Source organism: Camelus ferus, chromosome 18, assembly GCF_009834535.1.
Source record: "Camelus ferus isolate YT-003-E chromosome 18, BCGSAC_Cfer_1.0, whole genome shotgun sequence".
NCBI classification, from domain to species: Eukaryota; Metazoa; Chordata; class Mammalia; order Artiodactyla; family Camelidae; genus Camelus; species Camelus ferus.
Genome location: NC_045713.1, coordinates 21,935,556 through 21,960,307, shown reverse-complemented (window position 1 = coordinate 21,960,307; position 24,752 = coordinate 21,935,556). Strand labels below are relative to the sequence as shown.

The window sequence follows — 24,752 nt, the reverse complement described above, 5'->3', positions numbered from 1 at the left end:
AAGATGGAGGCCTAAAGAAGGTAGCTCACCCATGGATCATTATGTAAAACTAGCCAGACCACAGGTGTGTCACACCAGGGAGGGTCCCTCATCCCACAGAATCTCCACTCCTTAAGGGCATCTGGGTGTCTTATTCACTGCTGTGTCCCAAAGCCATGGCAAGCGTGGGCACCAGTGAGACCTACCCAGGGACGCTTGACCTAATACCTCCCATCCCACCCCAGAGGACTCTTTCTGCCCTCCCCGACCCCTCCAGGTGGGCTCTTTCCTCTCCCCCCCTGGGCTGCTATCCCTTGAAATCCCGTATCTTTTGCTTTAGAGTTAAACTGTCCATCTGTGTTCCTCAGAACATCTGAGGTGATTACAGGCTGACACCACAGATGGTGCTCTGGTCCCCTGCCTCCCCTGCATGTAGAACCTGTTCCAGCTCCCTCCTGGGACAGACTTGAAGACTCCCCCTGAGGCCCTTTTCTGGGGACCGGGGTTTCTCTCCATAACAGGCCTTGGCCCCTTATTGGGGAGGGCTGGTATGCTCCTGCTCTCTCCCCACCCCCATGTAGGGACTGGCTCCACAAAACTGTGCAGTGAGTGGGCAGGAACCTTGGCTATCAGGCCACGAGGCTCAACTTCAGCTGTTCAGGGAGGTTATAGGGCTGTGGACACCAGTCCTGACACAATCACCCCAGGCAGTGCACAGGGAAAGAGGCTGGGAAGGAGAGGGAACCGTGGTCACTGAGCCCACACTAGCAGCTGGCTCTTGAGTCCATCTTCTCGTGATCCCGCAGCCACACTCGGTCAGAGGCTGTTCGTTGTCACTTCCATGCAGGTGAGGAAGTTGGGGGTGGGCTGAGTCCCCGCAGGCACTATCTTGGCTGTGGCTGAAGTCCAACCCTCTGCAGTTGGCTTCTGGGTGACTTGGCTGCCACACCAGGAGAGTAGGACGGAGGTGTTCCAGGAGCAGTGAGTGCTGTCCCTGTAGGTGCTGCTGAGCAAAAATCGCCCAACCTCCGCTTTACAAAACTATACTCCATCTGGAGGTAGAGCTGGACCACAACCCACTTTCCTGAAATCTGTCTTAGCCAAGGGGCCTCGCTTTCTTGTCTCCAGCAAGGCCTGTGCCTTCTCAGGCTCCCCACCCGCCCCTGAAAGCCAAGATCCTTGGAGATCCGACCTTAGCATCCCCACTCCCCCATGCAGCCTCTCCCTCTCTCTGTGCTTCAGTTAGTTGCACTCGGTAAACCGCTGACACCAAAGCCCTTTCCTGCAGGTCCCGCAGCCTCCATGACATCAAGGCGACGGAGGGCAGGATCCCCCCAGCCCCAGTTCCGTGGCTGCTGGGTGTGAGTGACCTCCCGGGGAGTGACCGCACCTGAGGAAGTTCTTTGCGAATGGGGTGGGGCGGGGGGCGGCGAGAGCGCGAGTTCTGCTCAGAGGCCCCGCGCACAACACAGGATTCCTTCCCGCCAGGCACTGAGCTGCGCGCTGTGCCTCCCTCGGTCCTCCCAGTGGCCGGGATACTAGTTTCCCTGCTGGCCGAGGAGAAACCGGTTCAAACAAGCGGCGTGCCCAAGTCACACCGAGTGGCGCGGCCGTGCTCAGCCCAGGTCGGTCCCAGCGAAACTGGGGCTCTTGACCATGACCTGAGGGGAGCCAGGGAGACAGACATGTCCAGAGGGGTCCCAGAAGAAAGCTAATGGGTCCGGTGGCCCCGCGGACCACAGGGATCCCGTTGGGGTTGGCTGCCGCAACCCCGGCTTCGCCGTACGGCAGCCGGAAGCGCCGCGACTCGGGTCCCGCCCCTTCCTCCCGCGCCGGGCATTCTAGGAGCTGTAGTCTGGGTCCCGTCCTCGGCGCCTGCCCCTCGCCCCACGACCTGCAGCGCCTCCTGGGACCCAGGGCTCAGCCACCTACTTGAGCGCCCGCGGTTCGGTAGGCCCGGGAAGTCGGCGGGCCCCTGGAGAGCCTCCAATACTGGCCACCGCCCCGAACTCCGCCTCCCGGCCTGCCTGGCGCGCCGCGCCGCCCTGTGGGAGCCGTAGTCCTAGCGCGCGATTCACAGCGCCGCGTGCGCCCCGGGCGCGCCGTAGCCGCGGGGCCCCAGCCGGGCGCTACGCTACGGAAGCGGCGCAGGGCGCGGCGCGGGCTGGGCCCGGTCGTGGTGCTTGCCGGCTCTGCCACTCAGTGCGGGAGGCCATCGGGGCAGCGCGCCGGCGGCACAGGGGCCGTCCTGCCCTTCGAGAACAAGTTGTGGGCCGGCCGGCGCAGAGGAGCGGGCCCGTGCCGCGGGGACTGAGGAGGCGCCGCGGGGTTGTGGAGGTGAGTCCCGCCGACCGGGCCGGACCGGGGCCAGGGGCGCGGCCTGGACCCCTTCCTAGCCGGGCCGGCCGAGCGGCGCCTGCTGGGCATTGGCCAGTCCTGCCGGGCTGGGGGCGCTGCTGGAGAGGGGAGCCAGCGTGACCTGGGGCGCCGGGCAGCGGGAGACCAGCCCAGGGTGCTGCGGACACGGGAGGCGGCCTCAGCCCCTCCTGCCCTTGAGTGTCCTTATCTCTGGGCAGTGTCCTGGCTCTGGAAGCATTAGGGGATGTGTCCGGGGGTCCCGTGGAGTGGGGAGCGTAAGCGCGCCCTGGGTGCCCACTGGCCACCATACTTCCTCCTCCCGGTTCCTCTCTTGCTGTTGCTGTGGAGAAGTTACCCAAGGTGGCCCAAAGAATGTTTGCCAGGCTACCGGCCGACGGGACTGTTTTACTGCCTAAGGAGGGGCCCTTCCGGTCCTGACTAGTGCACCCTTGTTGTATGGTCAAGTGGCCCTGACTGGACTGGCTCCGGGAGGAGAGGAGGGCCATAACCCACAAGAATTTGTGACCGGACCATGGGCAACAGGACCCCAGTGAGACCAGGCCCGAGAGTTTGGGGTCTTGCAGCTTGGTGCTGTGTTATGCTGTCGGGGAACTGGGGCTCAGGTAGGTGCTGAGTAGGTCCACACTCTTCCTGGGAGCCCCTCCTTTAGGAATCCCTGAGCTCTTCCCTCTGCCCAGGTCTGGGGAGCTCTGTAAGCCACTGTCAGGAAGATGCCCGTGATCACCCTCCTACCCCCAGAGGCTAGGCTGGGGTAATTCCATCCTTCTACTTCTAAGTGACTTTCTCAAGTGTGGAGAGAGAGAGAGAGATTGTGTTTCCCTGGCCAAAGTGGCAGAAAGAAGGCCCCAGGCAGACAGGGGAGCCTGGGAGGCACTGCTCTGTGGCCTGGCTGGTGGAAGTGGGTCTTGTGAGAAGCCAGCTCAGCCTAGCCTTGGTTTTGGGCTCCTCTTACTTCGTCTCAGGTCGTTCTGCTCCCAAGAGTAGCACCCCTCTTCCCTTCTGCATCTGAAACTCTCTCAAGCTGCTTTTCCTGTCAGGCTGATGACCTCGTGACCTACTGAGAGCCAGGCTTAAGCCGTCCTGGGCCCAAGGCTCAGTGACTGCATGGCTTTAAAAAGGGACTTTCAGTCTGAGATACACTGTCTCTGCTTTGACCCCCCAGACTTCGGGCTCCAAGAACAGGAAGTGGATGGGCACTCTAATCCTGTATCCATGAGGGTTGCTCTGAGCTCCTCTGCCCTTCGTGATAGGGTGCCTTTGCTGAAGCTCCTTGCTCTCAGGGCTCGTGTCTCGCGGGTCAGGAGACAAGGCTGAGGGGCAGCCGTTGCTGGTGGGGGAGGGGCAGACAGACTGCACATTCAGCTCTGATCTTCCAGGATTGCCTTTCAACTTCCTTGTTCCACCACCTACTGTTTGTCTTTTATGCACAGAGTAGGGAAGGATTCTGCTGCCCTAAAAATCCTCGGAAACCACAGATGTCTTTGTGGGCCCTAGCTGGTCAGAGGGCTCTGATCAGCTGGTTCTTTACCCTGCTCTTCTGCCTGGACTGCCTCTGGCACCTCCCACCCCATAATTATGGCACCCCATTATTCGGCTTCCAGCACCTGTGGGAACATCCCAAAGCAGGAACATGGTTGTGTTTCTCGCCTACTCCCTTCTGCCAAGGTCTCAGGCGTGTCCAGCACTGCCCCATCCACACCGAGGGGGTGGTCCAAGAGCGTCCTTAGTCATCTACTTACAGGCAGGCAGCTCTGGTGACCCAGCTCTGAACTTGGAGGGGAGCTCCCAGGGTGGCCTGGAACAGCACCCACAGGGTCTTTGGGATGAGGGGCTCACCTGCCTCTGCCTTCTTTGAATGAGTAGTAGGGAGGCTGTGAGTGGAGTTTGGGCTTGGAGACCTGCCTAGCCACACCCTGTCACTCTGGCAGTGGCCCAGGGTGGGGTCTGAGCAGAGGCTCACAGAAGCTGTTGGTGCTGCCAGGAAAGCGCAGGGAGCTGCAGGCTGGAGGAGGACACCATGGAGCCTCCTGGTGCCTGTGGGATGTGCTGTCCTTCCGGCAGGACCTGTCCAGGGTACCCAGTGTGGATTCATACAAGACCAAGTGGAACACATGGCTTCACTCTCTGCCCTAGCAGCTCTGTCTCCCTTGGACAGCTGCTCCACACCCTGTTCCCTGAGGTCAAGGACTGCACCGTTCCCCTCCATATCCCCTGTGGCCGGGCTAGGGGACGTGCCTGGATGGTGCTGCAGGATATCAGGAGGAAAACAGGTCGATAGCTGCTGTTGGGAAGAGTCACAGCGTCTGGGTCCCAGGGAAGGCAACCACATAGGTTCTGCTCCTCTGGGTGGTCACAGCCCACACATAGAGTAGAGGAATTCCTCTACACCCGTCCACCTCCACATCAGTGCTTCTAGGATCTCCTGCCCCAGCCCCGGTGGAAGAGGAAGGGCAGCGTGTTTGGAGCCCCTGCTGCTCCTGAAGAGGTGGCTTCAGAGGCTCCCCTACTCGACATCTGCCTCCCTTTGGGGTGAGCTGGAGGCTGAGTGCCCTCATGTCCCTGTGCAGCAGCTGTGCCACTAGCGAGGCCCGAGGTCACCAGGCTGACCAGGCCAGGGTTGCTCCTGCCACCACTTGGCAAACAGAAATGTGGATGTGCCAGAGAGCAAGAGTGCTCGTCTGGTGCCTCTCTTTTCCTGTTAAAAATAGTATTAAAAATAGTGTTCGTCACTAGACAATATTGAACTCATGAACTAGAAACTGGTGGCGTCCCTGACAGTTTCCTTTTTCACAATGCATGAGTGAGGTGGGTTGGGCTTCAAAGATACCAGAGGATACACAGTGACCTCCTTCGCCTTCCGGGAGGTAGCCAAAGGCCCCTGTGTGCTCATGCTCTGGCCTCCCTGCTGGTGAGCTGCCCCTCCCCTGTGGGTTTGATTTTGAGGGACCCTGTCTCCGCTCCTCCACCCCAGCCAGAAAGCAGGGGCCTCGGGAGCAGAGCAAATCCCGCCGGACACTTGCCAGTCGTTTACGTCACCAGCGTCAGTGGCTCTGAGCATGCAGGGCACCCTGACCCTTCAGGGCTGACAGACACACACAAGTCCAGAAACGCCAGGCAGAGCATCTGCCTTGGAGCACACGCGGGCAGGGGTTTGGGGCCCACGCATTCCTCCCAGGAAGTTGGATACTAGGAAGTGCTGGTTATGATTTTGTTCCTGGACCTGGTTCTTAGAGGGATGTTTATAATAATTTTCAGCAGAACCTCTACAGTCCACTCTCAGAGATTGATAGTGCTGTTGCAGGGTGCTGGCCCAGCAGGTAGGGGAGGCATCAGGCCTCACACTGGTTTTGGGAAGGACAGGAAGGGGCACATGTACCCTGTGGGCCAATGGAGTGGCCAGGTGGTACCGGGACCTAGGTCCAGGTGAATCTCCATGGCTACTGGCTGCTCACCCAGAGCCCTGCCCTACCTGGGCACCTGTCCCTGGTGGCCCTAGCCATGGGCAGAGGACTATCCCCTGTGCCCCTGACTGACTTAGAGGTGGTCATGGTCTTGGAGCAAGCAACAAGGAGTGGCTGGGTCACGACATGCCCCTGGGGCCTCCAGCCTACTCTGGGTGAGGGACATATGTGGCTTCTAAACAGACATGGTCCCTGACTTCCTTCCATAGGACTGTTCTTGGGGTGGGGACAGAGTCCTCTATTAGGAGTTCAGGTGGCTGCCAGGCCCAGACCACGTGACTGGTTGGTACCACTCTCCAGTGGACTGTGGCTCCTGCTGATAAGCCTGGGGGTTGGGGCTGCTGCTCCAGGGCCAGAGTCCTGACCCTCCCAGGAGAGCGGGGCTTGCCCTCTGGATAGACGTGTTCTTGGCAAGTTTGCCATGGAGCCTTGCCTCCCAAGACAAAGATCCAGGCATGAGCTCTGTGGGTTTGTCCTGCTGCAGTGGAGCCGTGTGGGCACCCCCCTGAGGTGGTGTGCAGGCCTGTCTCAAAACCCTTGATTCATAGAACCTTTCCAAGACCCACTTCCCTGACTCCTGCCCTGACCAAGCCTGGTCCTCACAGCCCTGTGTGCCGCCATGCATCTGAGGCCTGGGGCTGTGGTCCCATAGTTCCAAGTGCACTGCAAGGCAGACTTTTGGCTGGGCTGTGTCTGTAGTCCCTTTGGTGTTCCCTCCACATAGAATCCCCACATCCCTGATGGCCCCACCTCTGACATGAGCTGCTGATGCAGGCAGCTGACCACTTTGAGGGAGGGTGGCTGCCAGAGGATGCTGTCCCATCGATGCTGGGGGCAGAGAGGTCAAAGTCGAGGCCCTCCCAGGGTGGGATCCCAGCCTGGTTTCTGGAAGGGACTTAGGAGGGTTCACTCACTGTCCTGGCCTATGCCTCACTCAGGCAGAAGTTTCAGGTCCTCTGCATTTCTGCCCAGGGTTCAGGCTTCACCTCTAATGGGTGCAGCCTTGGTGGCCCAGGGAATGATGCCCCAGAAAAGCCTGGGGTCCCCTCAGCGAGCCTTTCTTCCTTTGCACCCCATCCCAGGCCTAGTTCATGCATCCTGTAAGGGTTGTTGCAGTTGGTGAGAACACCATTATTACGGGATGGAGAGATGGGTCTTGAGATTTAATGAGACTTGGGCCCTGGGCCCAAGGTGTTGTGCAGTTGGGACAGGCCTGCTCACCTGGAGAGAATCAGCCAGGCATCAGGTGCGTGGGTCCTGAACACAGACCTGGGCCAGGTGTATACACACATGTCTGTGTGGAGCCCCCGAGTTTGGGGGGATGAGGCATGAGGACCGTGCACCCTCCCTGACCAGTACCTGGGGCTCAACTTCTGCCAGGTCTCGGCTCCCCAATTCTCCCAGTCCTTGGCCAGGTAACTCGCTTGGTGGGAGCAACTCACCTGTCACCCGCGGGGAAGTGCCCTCGAGCCTGTGTCCTTGCCTCATGGCACCTGCCCCCTTCCTGCCTCAGGTGTTGGAAGGCTCTGGGGAGCAATGAGAGGCACTGAACTGGATGAGGAAGTGGGGTGTCGCCCCCAGGGCCTGGCCTGCCACCACTGAGACAGATGTGCCCCACACAGGGTCCTGAGGAGAGGGTCGCCCTGATTGAGCCCTTCGTGCTCTCATCACTCTGGGGGAGAGTCCCCTGCTGTCTTCTCAGGCGCCTAACGGGGGTGCTGGTTAACCCTGGTCTTCAGTTGGGGCGGGGAGTGGCTGCAGCCCCACCTCCATGTTTTCTTGAGGCCAGATCTAGGCCGCCATCCCATTCAGATCTAGGACAGTGGTTCCAGAATGAGGACAAGGAGGAGCCAGCATGGTCTGTGGGTGGTGGGGCAGGCACCTCATCCCCTGCTACCCTGTCCTGGAGCGCCCGCCCCTCGTGCTGGCGGGAGGCTGGTGCTGCTGGCATGTATGCTCCAGCTTCTGCTGGGAGGCCTGCTTACATAGTGCTCTGGGTGCCGGCTTAGTAAGCGAGGACGCAGAAAGGAGGGGATGAAAGGACTTGGCTCTTGGGGCAGGAGCAGAGGTGACGAGGCTCTTGCCTGGGGTCTGGGTAGCTGTGTTTGTGAAAGCCACCTCCCTGGTGGGTTGTCCTGATATGGGTTTCCACGCATCACCCCAGACAGGGGGACCCTTGAGCTAGGGCAAGCCAGGGCTCCTCACCACCCCCGCAGGCCAGAGCTAGAGTGTGAGGGTTTTGGGTTCTGGCATCCCAGGAGAGGCCACTCCAGAGCTGGCTGCTTCCTAGGGGGCATCCATACTTTCTCTTGGAGCCCTCAATGAGGGTGGGCTACATGGTGGCCTGGCTGCCCCAGACCCTCTTATTTGCAGGGTCAATGTTTCCTGAAGGCAGGTCAGGAGGCCGGCACATGGGGTGTGGCTGCTGTTGAGACTTGGGTGCAGAGCTGGCCCTGCTCAGTACCGTGTGCTCTGCCCACATGCAGTGGGGTCACTGGCATGCACCCCAAATGTCTGTGCAGGCCTGAGCACCCACTACCCCAAAGTTTAAAGCATCGATGAAGAGTAGGCGGTCCTCGCAGGACTTTGGTGCCCTTTTCTCCAGGCAGAGCCAGGCCCTGTGGCCCGCAGATCCCCCATGGGCCCAGGGCTACACCTCACTTTTCACTGGGGCTGGTTTCCTCCCTGGCTGTACCTGCATCAGATGCACATGATGCCAGCTGACCAGGCCTCGGGCACACTGTCTACTCTCACCCGTGCTCTGCTCTCACAGTGGACACGGGTTGAGCTCTTACTCAGGGGCAGAGCAGCCCTGGATCGGGCTTGAGCAGTTCTGCTCCATGGGCAGCTTCGCTGAGCTCAGCTTCAGCTCAGGCCATCACCCACCCAGGATATGGCTGTGAAAGGGGAGTGTCAGGAACACCTCAGCTCTCTTCCCGTGAGGGCCTTCTGGATGCGGTGGGGTTCAGGAACCTGGGGGAGCTGTTCCAGTGGTTCTAGTATCCGACTCATAACCATGGGCAAAGCAGATGTCAAATGACCCTGCTCACCTCTGGCATGCGTGGCTGCTGCCCCCGGAATGTGGCCGGTCTCCGTGGAGAAGAGCATCAACCACCGTAGGGGAAGGACCTTGACTGAACACAGGTGGCGCGTGAGTTGCGTGGGGCTTCATCCTGATTTCCAGATGACACAGTGATGTTTTGGATATGTTGGGTTACCTAGGATAGGTTATCAAGACTCCTTTTACCTGTCTTATCTTTTTCACGTGGCTGTCGGAGGGTTAGAAATGACACATGTGGCTCACACAATGTTCCTACTGGGCTGCACTCGTGTAGCCGGAGGCCCAGCCGTTCTTTCAGGGTCCAGGTGGGCACTGTCAGCTTGTAGGACACGGGGCCTCTGTACCACCACTTGGCTCTGGTCCTGCTGAGCAGAGGACACTTGAGTGGTAGGTAACTTTCAAGGTCGTCAAGCCTGTCAGGGCCTTTGCTGCTCTGTCCATGTCCCTCAGAAGAAAGGGTCCAGGCAAACGATATCACTGCAGGAGACTCAGCTGTTGTGACTGAAGCTCTAATGGGGCAGTGGGCCCAGACTTCTCCCACCCCTGTCCTGTGGCGGTTGGTGCCCCAGGTTCCAGAGCTGCGCATGCTGGTCACTCCAGGTGTAGGCAGACTTACTTGTATACCCTGGATGCAGCATGGACCAGTATTTCTAGGGGGCTTGGGCGCTCACTGGCTCACCTGTATGCAAGGACAGCTCCCCTCGGTTTTACCCCACCGCTGACCCCTGTGCCCAAGGGACTTACTAGGAAGCTGGGGGAGGGTGTCATTGGGTGATGCAGACCAGGTGGTGGGGGCAGAGCTGCTGGTCACCTGCTAGGCCAGAAAGCCAAGCAGACACCCACAGTGGGCCAAAGCCCAGCCCAGGTGTCTTTCCTGAACCTGACTGGGACTTGCCTCGTTTGAAATGGGATGCACCTGGTCTCTTGTTACAGGGCAGATGCTCTTGGACCCATCGGCCTTCCCGAGAGGGCAGGCAGTCACCCTACTGGAGGCCTTGCAGCCTCCCTGGTCCCTCTCGGGTCACCCATCTCTAGGTTGGGAAGGCTATCCCTCTAGAAAGGCCATGGTGGCCTCCCTGTGGCTGCGGGCAGCACCCAGTGCCCCTCTCGGAGGCCATCCTGCCAGGGCTCACCTGCCCCACTGGGCTCTCTTCCCTTACTTTCCTTTCCTCTAGTTAAATATCTCCTCCTTCCTTTCGTCTAAGGATAACACCCTCTTTAAAGACCAGTGGCTGTGGCACAGCCGTCTCTCCTCCGTGGGTGGCTGATGGGTTGGTGTGGGTTTTCAGAAACAGAGAAGAGGGCGTCATTACGCACAGAGGCGTGCCGTGTGCCTGGGTGCAGCTCTGTCAATGCTGAGCCCGAGGCCCTGGTAGGACCCCTTGCTGTGGGGGCACTGGAGAACCTCCCAGGGCTTCTGGGGACTCCATGCCTGTAAATCACGCTATCTTTTCTCTTTCTCTTTATTCTGTGTTTATTTCTGTTGTTGTCGTGTGACTTGGACCAGCCCAGCTGCCCTGTCTCCGGTGTGGGTGCTCCATGCTCCACCTCGCCCGCCACCGCCGGCCACATGTGACCAGGCCCGGCTCTCAGCGTGGCCACTGTCGCGGAGGCCATGGGGAGCTCCGCCTCCTCGCTGGCCGCCGAGACCGAGTCGGACCACGGCTTCCCCGGGGGACCGTCCTACCCAGGGCCCCCGGCAGCAGCCGGCTGGTGTAGGAGTGGCCCCGGGGGGCCTGTCTGGGGCAGCACCCTGGTCACCCGGCAGCATCAGCCCCCACGCCCCCGGGCCCAAAGGTAAGAAGGTGGGGAGGGGTTGGCCCCAAAGGACCCAGAAGGGTGGGTGCTGCTTTGTCAGGGTGCCCCCTCCTTGACAGAAGGGCTTTCAGAGAAATGGGTCTCTGTTCCTTAGGGTCCCCTGGGGTTGCTCACCCAGCAGAGAAGGTCTGGGATGCCGGCCCCTCCCTTAGCATGGCAGTGGGTCTCAGCCTGGCTGGCTGGAGGTAGTTGGGACAGGCACACACTGCCTGCCTTTGGCCCGGGGCTTGCTTATCTAATGCTGAAGCTGGAGCTGCTGCTGGAGCTTCTTGCAGGGGAGGGGCGTGCACAGGGGATGCTGGCTTGCTTCTCATGGGACTTTGGGGCACTACCCTGGCCCCCTGCCTGTGTGGGGGCGCTCCTGCTCTGACATGGCTGCCTGCAGGGGTGCAGTGGGGACTATGGGGCCCTACTGGCAAACCTTCACCTGTCAGCTTCTTCCAGCTACAGCTGTGGCCGGACACAGCCCAGGTTTCTGCCCAGGCTGCCCCAGATAACCTGGAGGGCTTCCCTGCTAGGTGCTGGGGTAACAGAGTGGGGCAAGTTGGGCTCCAGCGTCCCAACCCACACTGACACCCCTGCCTTCACCACATCCTGTGGCCTCACTGGAGGGAAGGATGCCCAGGGCTCAGCAGACTTTTGGGTCCCCAGACCTTGGGCCAAAGACAGCCCTCACTCCTGGGCGCCCAGGCCTGGGTTCGTGGGTAGCAGACACCATCCTCTGTCTCTTGAAGGCACCTGCAGTGGCCCTTTTCTGTCACTTCCCTCAGACCCAGCCCACTTGTACAGAACATTCCCCAGGGTCTGTGGGCCCCATATGTGTCCCAGGCCTACCCACTAGGTGACTAGCAGGCAGGGCCCTGACAAATGTGCAGGAGCAGGACCAGCCTCCTGGGAAAGTCTTGTCGCAAAGTCTTGTCTGTGTTATCTTCAGTGGACAGTCATGGGAGCTTGAGGTCCTGAGGGATGTGCTGGGAAGCAGATGGTGGCAGGGACAAGCGAGTTAGCAGATCGCTTCAGTTCTCTTGTTACTGTATCGATGACACTTTTATTGAGGTGTAACTTACATACAGTCAAATTGACCACTCACAAGTGTTCAGCTCAGTGGTTTTAGTCCATTTGTGGGGTTGTGCAGTTGTTACCACAACCCAGCTTCACAGCATCTCGGTGACCCCAAAAGATCCTGCCCACTTGCAGTCACCCCCTCCCCTCCAGCCCCTGGAAACCACTCATCCATTTTTGGTGTTTGTGGATTGCTTGTTCTGGACGCTTGGTATCAGGGGAATCACGCAATGTGTGACCTGCTGTGTCTGCTTTTGTGACTGAGCCTCGTGTTCTCAGGGCTCATCCACGTTATAGCGAGTGTTGGTGCTTCTCTTCTTTACAGCCAAGCAACACTCCACGCATGGAGTTGGCCTGCTCATTAGCTGATGGACGTTTGAGTTTGGATTTTATGAATCTGCTGCTGTGAACGTTTCTGTGCGGGTTTTTGCGTGGACATGTTTTCACTTCTCTTGGGTAGACACCTCGAACGGAATTGCTGAGGTTTATTTAAGTTTATGATTAACTTTCTGAGAAACTGCCAGGCTGTTTTCTCTAGCGGCTGTGCTGTTTCGCGTCCCCAGCAGCCATGTGGGGAGGGCCCTGGTGTTTCCACACGCTCCGACGCTGTTACTGCCCGCAGTCCCAGCCTCCCGGTGGTTTGGTCTGCGTCTCCCTGGTGGCTGGTGCATCTCTTCACACCTCTCTCCAGTACACATGGCATTTTATTTCCACATATTTGTTTCCTCAGGATAAATTGCTAGGAGTAGAATTACTGGGTCTGAGGAGGGAGGCTGGGCCTGAAGCAAGCGGCAGTGAGGTGGAGACCCCGTGCCCCAGGCTGCTCGGGCCTGTTGGACCCTGGCTCACACTGTCCTGCGGGTGGCCTGGGTGACATTGCCCTTTCTTCTCTCCCTCCTGCCAGGCCTCTCCCCAGGCAATGCAGGCAGGCAGCCCGACCTCCAGACACCACTGAGAGCGGATCAGGAGGAAGTGCTGTTAGTGACCTCGAGGAGTCCAGACACCCAGGCTAGCAGTGAGAAGGGACAGTGCAGGGAGCTGGACATGGCAGATGGTGGGAAGAGGGGCAGAAAGGCAGGCGGCCCAACAGAACCCCTCTTTGCACCTACACTTGGACACCTGGACACGCACATGTGCTGCTCTGGCACCTCAGGGGCAGCTGGGCACGTGCATGGGACACAGTCAGGCAGACCCTTCCTCTTGCTCCAGTGGGCATGCGCACGGTGAAGAAACCAGCCCTAGGCTGCCCCACTCACTGAACAGCCTCCATGTCTGGGCGTGTCACCCATCCCCATTGATATGGGTGTCAACCACCTGCAAGCTCCAGGCCTTCCCTGGGGACACAGACAGAGGACAACCGAGGCAAGCTGAGCGTGACCTCAGAGGGAGGCGCCTAGGTGTACCTCAGTACCAGCGAGGGTCAGGGGACAGGTAGCCACATCCTGCCCAGGAGCCTGGCCTCAGGTCTGGTGGCCTGACTGAGGTCCTTGAGTGCAGAGACCACTAACTGCTCTCAGCTTCCCTGGGAAGGAGGAGGCCATCTCCCAGGCCTGGGCTGCACCCAAGGTGGTGGTACGCCATCCCTGCCTGTCCCCAGTTGTCCCCGGAATGTCCTGGGCACCTCCGTCACCTCTCTCTTGAGTTGGGGCCAAGTGTTGCTGCTCCCAGATAACTGAGAGCAGAGCAGGCATTCGGTGTCAGGTTTTCCTGGACAGTCACCTCAGTTTCCCACTCAGCCTTTCTGTCGTGAGGAGTAACTTGAGTCGTTTCCTCTATGTCCTGGAGGTGGGCGTGCTGGCCTCTGCATGAGCATGGGAGGGGTTGGGTTGAGGGTTTGGTTTGACCCTGGGTTCTGGGTGCCTGTCTCTTACTTCCAGGCTTTGTCTGTGGTCTGCCCTCACCTTCACACATTGTAAGGATCCCAGGCCTGGGCCCCCAGTGAGGCAAGGTGGCCGTGAGAGTGACCCTGGGTTGTAGAGACTGGAGCTGGGGAGCTGAGTGGGACTCAGGCCCAGGATCCCCTCTGGCAAGCTCCCTGCTCAGGGCTCCTCAGGACACCCGATCACCAACCCCTGAGTCACCTTGTCTCAGCCCACCCGGTGATGTTGAGGTACGGACTGAGGTGTGGGCCACAGGGGTGAGAGAACGCAGCCCCCACTGCCTCCTTCTAGCCCTGGGCTTCCCTCTGCCTCCCTGGGGCTGTATTTGACTTCCAGGCACTGTTTTCAGGCAAACTTTCTGAACTCCACACACAATCTTCCTGATTCAGCGGGTCCACCAGAACTGCTGTGAAACCTGCCCTGTGTCACGCTGTCCTGGTCGTGACACCCCATCATGGGGTCGTGAGGGTGGGTGAGACTTGGGCTCCCTCTCTCCCCCAGGGTCTGCTCAGCGCATCTGGAACCATTGGGAGCCAAGGGCAGGTGTGTCCTAGGAGGGCCCCAGCCCACCTGTCCTGTGCTGGGGGCAGGGGCCTGAGTCTTGTCTCTGGAGACCTCTCCCAGCAGCAGGTGGTCTACAAAAGGTCAGACCAGCTCTGCAGGCCCATGTGACCAGGCCAGGTGGGGCACACTGGGAGTGACCATCCTCTGAGCCTGGGGCCTGGGCGGAGGCTGCCCAGGACCCAGTGTGTGTGTGTCTGTCTGTGTGTCTGTCTGTCTGTCTGTGTGGGCACACATGTGCCCATGCCTTAAGCATGGACCCTTCTCTGAGCAGGGAGCCCTGGTTGTAGGGGAACCCCCGGTCGTCTCCAGGCAGATTTCTTTGGCTTTTCGTGGTACAAAGGCCAAGGCCAAAGCTGACCTAGCCAGCCCACCCTGCTGGTGCTGGATGCCCCCACCTACCCACCCTCACCAGGGCCCATCCGCGTGGGCGCCCTGGGCAAGGCTGTGGGCAGCTCTTAAGTCTCAGGCACACAGGGCGGCTTCACAGTTTGCTCTGGGCCGAGAAACAGTCGTGCTGCTCGGGGGAGGTTTTTGGTTTATTGTTTTTGAAGAGGCAAGTTTTCTTTCTTCCTGAAGGGTTTGGCACAAACGTAGCATGAGAAGCACAAGCTTCATGCCTTGTTGTGAAGAACAATTGATTTTTCTGCCAAGCAGAGTGACTCCAAACAGTGTGGGAGACTGTGTGTGCTGAGGAGTGTGAACACCCGCTTGCACCTGGATTAGCCCTCGAAAGGCAGGTCAAAAGGCCGGCGCTGCCCACCCCCAGATGCTCCCATTCCCTTCCTCCCCTCTGGGAATTTCCAGCTCCTTTCCTCCCGCTGAATTTGCCCGTCCTGAAGATTTCCTGCAGACAGAATCACACCGCACATGGCCTTTTGTGTCTCTCAAGGCTCACCTGTGTTGTAGTGTGTTGTGCTTCATCCTCCATGGTGGCTGAATAACATTCCACATTTTGTTTATCCATTTATTCATTGATGGATACTTGGGTGGTTTCCACCTTTTTGACTGTTGTGAGCAGATCTGCTGTGTGTGTTTGTGAAGTGCGCCAGTGTTCAGCTCTTCGAGTGTGGACCCAGGGATGGAATTGCTGGGTCACGTGGTGGTCCTCTTCAACTTTTGGGGTAACTGTCAAACTTTTCCAGTCCCACCAGCAATGTAGGAAAGATTCTGGTTTCTCCATGTTCTTGCCAACACTGTTTCAGTCTCCCTTTTGATTCTGGATCTCTTCGTGTCTTCAAGTCCTCTGCCCATTTTTAAAACAGGTTGTCTGTTGTGTAGTTTCAAGAACTATTTACATATTCTGGATACTAGAGCATTATCAGTTACATGATTTGCAGATACTTTCTATGCTGTGGGTTCTCTTCACTTTCTCAGTGGTGTCTTTTAAAGCATGAAAGCTGCTAATCTTGATAAAGTCCTCTTATTTTCCTTTATTTACCTGTGCTTTTGGTGTCATCACTGCCAAATCCAAGGTTGTGAAAGTTTACCTTTCTCTCTTCTTCTAAGAGTTTTCTAGTTTTCATTCCTACACTTAGGTCATTGATCTATCTTGAGTTAATTTTTGAATATGGGGTAAGGTAGGGGTCCAATCTCATTTTTCAGCATTTAGATCCAGTTTTCCCAGCACCATTTGTTGAAAAGACCATTCACTCTCCATCAAATGATCTTGACGGTCTTGTCAACACTCCCTGACTGCTGCCTTTCCTTGCAGCCACACGCACTCGCCTGGGCCCATGGCCGCAGTTGGGGAGTGGTCCTGTGCACGCTGCACCTTCCTGAACCCTGCCGGCCAGCGCCAGTGCTCCATCTGTGAGGCTCCCCGACACAAGCCTGACCTCGACCAGATCCTGCGGCTCAGCGTGGAGGAGCAGAAGTGGCCCTGTGCCCGCTGCACATTCCGTAACCTCCTGGGCAGGGAGGCCTGCGAGGTGTGTGGCTTTGCCCCGGAGCCCGTCCCTGGGGCCTCCCTGCTGCCTGTCATCAACGGGGTCCTGCCTAAGCCACCTACTGTCCTGCTGGAGCCCAAGGGCAGCTGCAAGGAGGAGGCGGGGCCAGTGCTGACAGCAGGGTCTGTGGAACCAGCTGGGGGGCAGCCTGAGGAAGAGCAGGAAGAGGAAGAAGGGGAAGGTGGGGAGGCGGCAGCAGAGCCTGGGAGCGGCTGGGCCTGCCAGCGCTGCACACTGCACAACACGCCCGTGGCCAGCTCCTGCTCTGCCTGCGGGGGCCCCCGGAAACTCTCACTGCCCAGGATCCCTCCTGAGGCCCTGGTGGTCCCCGAAGTCCTGGCTCCTGCTGGCTTCCATGTCACACCTGCCCCACCGCAGCCAGGGGAAGGCATCGAAGCTGACCCTCCCTCTGCTGTCGACCAGGAGCCCCCCCGGGGGCCACCCTTCAGTCCCTTCTTGCCCACCCTTCAGAACAACCCTGTGCCTCGCAGCCGCCGCGAGGTGCCCCCCCAGCCGCAGCCACTGGTGCCTGAGGCCACCCAGCCCTCCCCCTCTCCCAGCTCCAAGGGGCCCCCACAGGGCCTGGGACGGACCATGGCTGGGGCTTCCCGTCTAGCAGAGCTGCTCTCCGGCAAGCGGCTGAGCTTCCTGGAGGAGGAGGTGGCCGAGAGTGGCCCCACGTTGCGCCCACCTGGCCCTGCCAGCCCAGCCCACTGTGAGGCTGGCGGGGCCGTGCCAGGCAGCGACGTCATTGACCTGGCAGGTGATACTGTGCGCTACACACCTGCCAGCCCCTCCAGCCCTGACTTCACCACCTGGTCATGTGCCAAGTGCACGCTCAGGAACCCCACGGCGGCCCCACGGTGCACAGCATGTGGTTGCTCCAAGCTGCACGGCTTCCAGGAGCACAGTGAGCCCTCCGCCCGCTGCCCCAACTGCAGTGCGGACAAGTCCGGGCCCTGCTCAGCCCACAAGGCCAGCCGCCTCTTCCCCATAGCACCACCTGAGCGCCCAGGCCAGTGGGCCTGCCCTGCCTGCACTCTCCTCAACACATCCCGGGCCAAGCACTGTGCCGCCTGCCACACTCCCCAGCTTCTGGTGGCCCAGCGCCGGGGTGCAGCGGCCCTGAGGCGCAGGGAGAGCATGCATGTGGAGAAGCGGCGGCAGACAGACGAGGGCGAGGCCAAGGCCCTGTGGGAGAACATCGTGGCCTTCTGCCGGGAGGTGGGTCCCAGGACCTCCCCCTTGAGCCTCCCTAGCCCCAAGTGAGGCCCCCTCTGCATTGCTTGTCCTTCCCTGCTGTCCCTTCTCCGTCTGGGGAGAGAGTAGGACCCTCCTGGCTCTGAGCTTGGGTGGGCCACCACAACACCCCTTGCCTGAGTGTGCTGGGCCCTTCTGCCTCTGTGCCCACAAGGGTCCATGACCCCTTGGCTAGGGCGAGATTTCTTACAGATGGTGCCGAGGGAGGTGGGGATGCAGGCAGTGGCTTCATACCAACAGGCAGGCCTGGTGCTTCCTGCAGCCATGGAGACCCTGCTGAAACTCCAGGTTGCGGCACCCCCTCATGCTCTTCTGACCTTGGAGCTGTAGTAGATGTGAGCCCAGGGCAACATCACCCCCAGGGTCAGCCGGAGTGGGTATCTGTCTCCCCTTGGGCTGCTGCCCTCCATCACTGCCAGCAGCCCACCCAGAAGCTTGTGTTCTGGCTGCTGTCCCCCACCTCTCTTCCTGGGGCCTTCAGTGCAGCAGATGGTGCAGGAAGGCAGCCCAGGTTCCCCGAACCCCATGCCCACCCCCTCCCCCTGCAGCCTCCATGCTGGGGGCTGCACCATCTCCCTGGGTGCACACACCTACTGACCCATCACCAGCCTGCAGCAACGTCCTGATTGGCAGTGGTCCTCCATGCCTTGCATGGGGTGGTGTGGGCCCCACAAGCCACCCATAGGGATCAACGGTCTGCACGCATGCCCACTTCTTCCTTCTGGGGCTCAGGCAGAATTTTCAGGGTGCTCCCCTGGGCAGGGGTCCAGCCCAGCCTGAGCATGTGGCCATGGTCTCTGCAGAACAGTGTGAACTTTGTGGACGACAGCTTCCCCCCTGGGCCCAAGTCTGTGGGCTTTCCTGCGGGCGACAGCGTCCAGCAGCGTGTGCGACAATGGCTGCGGCCCCACGAGATCAATTGCTCCGTGTTCAGGGACCATGGCACCTCGTGGTCTGTGTTCCACACTGTCCGGCCCTCGGACATCCTACAGGGCCTCCTGGGGAACTGCTGGTGAGTTTGGGGTGCCCAAGTAGGGTGGGCAGTGGGCGGGCCATGCTCACCATGACCCTGGCTGTGGCAGGTTCCTGAGTGCATTGGCGGTGCTGGCCGAGCGGCCTGACCTGGTCGAGCGGGTGATGGTCACACGCAGCCTGTGTGCAGAGGGCGCCTACCAGGTGCGGCTCTGCAAGGATGGCACATGGACGACGGTGCTGGTGGATGACATGCTGCCCTGTGATGAGGCCGGCTTCCTCCTCTTCTCACAGGTGGCGGTGGGCATGCGCGGGGTGGGCCTGGTGGGCGCAGGCCCAGAGACGGGCCTCATGACTCCAGCCCCTCCACATAGGCTCAGCGCAAGCAGCTGTGGGTGGCCCTCATCGAGAAGGCACTGGCCAAGCTGCACGGCTCCTACTTTGCCCTCCAGGCCGGGCGTGCCATCGAGGGCCTGGCCACGCTTACTGGTGCCCCCTGTGAGAGCCTGGCCTTGCAGGTCAGCTCTACCAACCCCCGCGAGGAGCCTGTGGACACTGACCTCATCTGGGCCAAAATGCTGAGTTCTAAGGAGGCTGGGTAAGAGGGATGGCTGCACTGGGGCCTGGAATGGTGGGAGAAGCAGAGCCAGCATCCTCTGACCTGCACTTAACGTTTCACAAGATGTTTCTGGCAAGGGCTGGCCACAAGCCTAGCTCTTCCTGCTGGGCCAGTCTTCCCACCTGCCCACGCTAGGTGGGAAGCAGGCGGGATGCTGCCCATTGGCCTGTACCTTGAAGGCCCCATCCTGACCTGGGCCTATGATGGCCATCCGCATCCAGTTGGAGTCGTGGAGAGTGAGCCCCATGGAGGCACCTGGCAGGAGCAATGGGGGAGGGGCATAGCATGAACTAGCCAGTGTCTATGGGGAGGGCCCAGGACTCCAGGCCTGAGGGAGACAGATCATTGGTACTGGGACCCTTACACTCAGCTGTACACGGCCCCACCCTCTCAGGGAGCTGTAGCCCTGAGCTGGCTGGCCCAGCCAGCCTCACAAGATCTCCAAGGGACCCAAGCCTGCCCGTCCTCCTGCCCAAGCTCTCTGAGCTCTTGGGCCAGCACTTCTCACATGGGTCCCCCACCCTGTGCTGTATCTCCCCGGGGGCAGTGCCAGGGCCAGAAGGGATCCCCCAAAGAGTGAGCCCACCCCCACACCCCCATAATTGAAGCCTCTGGTTACAAAGGGGCCCTGGTCAGCAGGGATGCTCTGCCCTCACAGGTTCCTCATGGGCGCCTCCTGTGGGGGGGGCAATATGAAGGTGGATGATGCTGTGTACGAGAGCCTAGGCCTGCGCCCCCGCCATGCCTATTCCATCCTGGATGTCCGGGATGTACAGGGCTCCAGGTGAGGACTGGGCTGGCCCCGGACAGCTAGGCATGTGGATGTGTGGTGGAGGCTGTGGGGGGTGTGGCTGTGGCCCTCAGCCCCATGGTCCACAGGCTCTTGCGCCTCCGGAACCCGTGGGGCCGCTTTTCCTGGAATGGCAGCTGGTCAGACGAATGGCCACACTGGCCGGGGCACCTGCGGAATGAGCTCATGCCGCACGGCAGCAGCGAGGGCGTTTTCTGGATGGAGTACAGTGACTTCATCAGGTACTGGATGCTGGGCAGCAAGTGTCTGATGTCAGCCCCAGATACTCACCCCAGCATGTGTGGTCCTTCCCTGGGAGCCTGGCCTGTGCCTTCTGCCATCCAAGGGCCTGAGCCATCTTGGAATCCAGGTCAGCAAAAGCGGGGGTGGGGGTGCTTCTGCCACCAGGGCTGTCTGTGGGCCATTTTTAGGGCCTGGTGCCCCCTGGTGGTGTCCGCATGCAACAGCCAGGACCAGAGCTTCCGGGAAACTGGTCCCAAGAGATGCTAATGGGCAGGGACGCCTGCCACCCAGCCCAGGGACGTGCTCTGTGTCTGGAGCTGGGGTGGGGGCTGTCCTCTTGCCATCCAGGTACTTCGACTCTGTGGACATCTGCAAGGTGCACTCAGACTGGCAGGAGGCACGGGTGCAAGGCTGCTTTCCCAGCTCAGCCAGCGGGCCTGTGGGCGTGACAGCCCTCACAGTGCTGGAACGGGCATCCCTGGAGTTTGCTCTTTTCCAAGAGGGCAGCAGGTGAGCGGAGTCAGGCCTGCGGGGGTCGGGCAGCAGGGGGGCCGGGCCTGGCTGCCCATGACCCCTTCCTATGGACACAGGCGCACGGACTCAGTGGACAGCCACCTCCTGGACCTTTGTGTACTGGTGTTCCGGGCATCCTTTGGCAGTGGTGGCCGCCTGAGCCTGGGCCGCCTGCTGGCCCACAGCAAACGGGCCGTCAAGAAGTTCGTCAACTGCGATGTGATGCTGGAGCCCGGCGAATATGCCGTGGTGTGCTGTGCCTTCAACCACTGGGGCCCCACGCCGGGTCCACCGGCTACGCAGGGTGAGGGCCCTTGGCACCCACCCAGCATGCACTACCACCCACGCCCCGTAGTGGAATCCCTGCCTCACCCAGACCCAGCAGTGTGACTCCGCCTACACCCATCGGCCACTGCACAGAATAACAATCCCCTCCACACCCTGCATGGCCTCCCCATGCCGGCATGCCCCTGTCCCCACTTCTGGCCACCTGGTGGGAAGAGCTGCCTACTCCCCTCACCCAACATCTCCCACAGCCTCTAGCCCTTCAGTGGGGGTCCCGAGGAGCACCCCAGAGCCGCCTGGCCACGTACTGGCCATATACAGCTCCAGGCTTGTCATGGTGGAGCCTGTGGAGGCCCAGCCGACCACACTAGCTGACGCTATCATCCTGCTCACGGAGAGCAGGGGCGAGCGGCACGAGGTAGATGGGTGTGGGTCCGGGGGGTGGGGAGGCAGTCTGGTCTGCCCACCCACCCACACCTGCACTGCCTATGCCCAGGGACGCGAGGGCATGACCTGCTATTACCTGACGCATGGCTGGGCGGGGCTCATCGTGGTGGTGGAGAACCGGCACCCCAAGTCGTACCTGCACGTGCAGTGCGACTGCTCAGACAGCTTCAACGTGGTGTCCACACGCGGTAGCCTGCGCACCCAGGACAGCGTCCCGCCCCTGCACAGGTGGGCACCGCCCTCTCCCCGTGGCTCCCCAGCCTCCGCAGGCCCTCACTGCCCCCCTCCCCCAGGCAGGTCCTGGTGATCCTGTCCCAGCTGGAGGGCAATGCCGGCTTCTCCATCACCCACCGCCTGGCGCACCGCAAGGCAGCCCAGGCCTTCCTCAGCGACTGGACAGCTTCCAGGGGCAGCCACAGCCCCCCACTCACCCCCGAGGTTGCTGGCCTACATGGGCCCCGGCCGCTGTGACCGCCCCACGCCTACCTGCCTGCCCCCACACGCACTTTATGAGGGAGACCCCAACACAGGACGCTTGAACCAGAATCTCAGGACCCGACCTAGGGAGTGCCAGCCGCAGGGTGCAGCTTCCCCTGGGCCTTCCTCCCTGCCCCTTCCTCCTGTCCAGGGCCTCCCAGCCCAAGCAGAATACCTCGAACTGGCCTTTAGCTCAAAGGGGCTATGTGGCAGCCCCTCTGACCAGCCCACCTTGAGGTCGGGCTCAGACTGCTAGGGCCTCCTTCCTGGGTGAGGCAGCCAAGAGCTCCGTTCAAAGAACCAAATCTGGGCGGTTCAAAGGCCAGGACCCCAGAGTGAGAGCAGAGACCAGCCCCTCTGTGGGAGTCAGAGGCCAGGATGCTGGGGTGAGCAGGGACCAGAAGCTGGGACCCCAGGATGAGAACAGGGACCACCTCTTTGGGGGGTCACAGGCCAGAACCCCAGGGCGAGAGCAGGGACTACTCCCCTAGTGGGGCATGAGGTCAGGAGCTTTTTCTCCCCAGTTTGGCCCTGGTATCCGTCTCCCCCCTCAACCCCCATGAGGCACGTAGGAGTCCCTGGAGTCCAGCAGTGTGTCCCAGGAAGCAGGTGCCTGGTGACCATGGGCTCAAACAAGGGTGGGGAGGGACACTATGCAATTCCTGGAGCGCCAGCCAGGATCGAAGCCATGTCCCGGGCTGCGGTGGGGGCAGCAGGTCAGGTGGGCCTGGGCCCAGCTCTGCTGCTAGGTGAGGTGGGCACCACCTGATCTCTGCCGGGAGGAACACAGTCCAGCAGAAATCCTTGGCCAGCCCTATCCAGGCACACACAGGGTGCGGCCCCTCCCAGCCTCTCCCCACCTCAGAAGCCCAGCATCCTCCCCATGGCTGCTCTGCCCTGAGTTCTGTATCTGCCCAGGAACGTCTGAGGCCAGCTTCCCCGAGGCCCATCCGGCCCCCTGCCCTGCGCCCCCAGGTAGCAGGTGGCCCTGCCCACTGCCCCTCACTTCCCATGGGGCTTGCAGGGGGTGGGCTTACACCTGGAGAAGCAACCAGAAGCACTAGGCTACCCCTTGGGCCTCCTTTATACTTTCTCCTTTTACCTGAGCTGTGAGTATTTTTAACCCTGTACATACGGCAGCTCTTCTGACACAGAGACTATTTTATCAATTGTCAGTACCATCCCTATAGGATGACTCCATGGGTGTTCCCAGACTCAGGCTCCGAAGGACCAAATAAAAATGTTTTGTTTTGTAACGATTCCTCCTCATCTGTTCCCCTCTCCCCGAGGGGTTCCAGGCCCCTCCCCTCCCCTCCAGGGGCAGAACTATGCTGGAGAGCACCCAGGCCCACCTGGCGACAGCTCCTGGGAGGTGGGGATTGCTCAGCCAGGGCCTGAGGTCAGCCCCACAGGGAGCCTTGAGGGACACCCTGCTCACTAGCTGCCTGTGCCCCAGGAAGGATGGAGTGCGGGAATGCTCAGGCCAGACCTCACGATGGTTGGCAGACTGGTCCCCACAAGGCCTCAGCCCCACGCAGACAGACTGTATGCATGCGCAGCTTTTCCCAGAGAGACACCTGCGTTCGGAGGGCCTGTCTGAATCCATCAGCGTCATTCAGAGAAGCAGATAGAGCAAGGGGCTGTGTGGAGAGAAAAGTTGGTCTGCGTGCCCCTTCCCTGCCGTCCTTGTTGCACAGGTGGTAGCCGAGGCTGGGCACGCAGTTGACAGTCTCAGCCTGGGCACCTGGGCAGGATCCACAGCAGAAGCTGGTCTCCCTGGACGGAGGGCTGCCGAGAGGGGAGCTAGGGTGCAGAGGCCGCTTGGTGGGTGTAAGAGGCCTGTCACAGGCCAGCCTATCGAATGTGAAAGCAATTAAAGCCACCAGCAGTGTTCGCTCCGGGCGGGCCTCGGGCAGCAGGGGAGCTGCCACAACACATCTCACCTCGGCGCCCGCAAATGCCCGCCTTCCTCCACCACGGCTGCGCTGGCCACACTGGACCTTGTCCCAGGAGTGGGGGTTGCAGGGACAGCCGTGTGCACCCCCATGTCGTCATAGAGCTGGCTCCACCACCCCTGGGGCCTCCTGGGCAGACTGGACTTGCATTCCTCCAGCCCCAGGAAGGCCGAGGAAGTGAAATTTGACAGCAGGTGCCTAACATCCTTGTGCAGCCAGGCAGGGGTCTCCACAGTGGGATGGGGCTGCATGCCCACCCCGTCAACTGGCCTGCAGAGCCCAGCTTGCCCCAGCCAGCACCCTCTCCCCACCCCTGCTCCATCAGGGAGGGGCTGAGGGAAATGAGGGCCAGGAGCCCCCAACCCCAAAGAGTACAAAGTGTCAGGAGTCAGGGACCTGCAGGTGGGATGCTTTGTCAGGACGTGAAAGCTCATGGGAAGTGCTGGCGAGGGTGGAGGTAGGGGCCTGGCCAGGGTCGGGGGCTCCTGGGGAGGTAGCTCCTGTGAGGAGAGGATGGGGGAGCCAGCCTGAGAGGGGACTTTGTCCCCCATGCCCTTGGCCATCACAGGGTGGCACCTGGGCCCAGGCCAGGTGTCAGAAGCGGACAAGGGCGAGCCACCTCTGCACTGTGGCCCTGGCTCCCTGCTCAGCCTACTGCCCACTGCGTCTCTGACCCTCTGACCACTGGGGCTCCTGGTCCTGAGCCCACTTCTCTCCCTGTCTCATCCCCACCTTCCCCTTCCCATGTCCCTGGCCCCCTCCCCATCTCTGCCAGGCCCTCTGCTGGGCAGCTCCCCCTACTGTCCCTCTTCCAGCCCCTCACCCAGGCCGCCTGGTTGCCCACCCATTGGCCGCAGCCTTCCTGAGGCAAGTAGTGGTGTGTTCTCACTTGTGAGGCAACCCTGTCAGAAGCACTTAGTGTACAAATTAGCCGCGGCCTCCCGCCTCCCCGCTCAGCTCTGGGCTCTGGGCGCTTGGGCTGACTCTCCCGCCTGCTCCAGGCACCTGCCCACAATGGAGCAGCAGGCCGGTCCCGCCTGC

General features: G+C 60.6%; 1 protein-coding gene across 5 annotated transcripts; it reads left to right on the top strand.

The window, feature by feature from the left end:
- The first annotated feature begins 1,914 nt into the window (after nt 1–1,914).
- Nucleotides 1,915–23,012, top strand: CAPN15 (calpain 15). Of its 5 annotated transcripts, none has more exons than XM_032460674.1 (13): nt 1,915–2,316; nt 10,388–10,677; nt 15,916–17,374; nt 18,214–18,422; nt 18,493–18,676; nt 18,757–18,980; nt 19,660–19,785; nt 19,881–20,033; nt 20,383–20,544; nt 20,625–20,851; nt 21,084–21,250; nt 21,329–21,507; nt 21,577–21,731. In XM_032460674.1, exons 2-13 carry the CDS (start codon nt 10,496–10,498, stop codon nt 21,584–21,586), a joined length of 3,282 nt encoding a protein of 1,093 aa, XP_032316565.1. In that variant the 5' UTR covers nt 1,915–2,316; nt 10,388–10,495; the 3' UTR covers nt 21,587–21,731. The 5 variants fall into 5 exon arrangements, with proteins under 5 accessions (XP_032316565.1, XP_032316563.1, XP_032316566.1 ...); XM_032460672.1 differs by having other exon boundaries at nt 1,925–2,316; nt 10,393–10,677; nt 21,573–21,750; XM_032460673.1 differs by having other exon boundaries at nt 1,929–2,316; nt 21,573–23,012.
- The last annotated feature ends 1,740 nt before the right edge of the window (nt 23,013–24,752 follow it).

Coding starts and splice junctions, on each gene's coding strand:
- CAPN15 (XM_032460673.1), top strand. CDS start 10,496: ATGGGGAGCTCCGCCTCCTCGCTGGCCGCCGAGACCGAGTCGGACCAC. Junction 20,034..20,382: donor GAGTACAGTGACTTCATCAG/GTACTGGATGCT, acceptor CTTGCCATCCAG/GTACTTCGACTCTGTGGACA. Junction 20,852..21,083: donor GGGTCCACCGGCTACGCAGG/GTGAGGGCCCTT, acceptor CATCTCCCACAG/CCTCTAGCCCTTCAGTGGGG.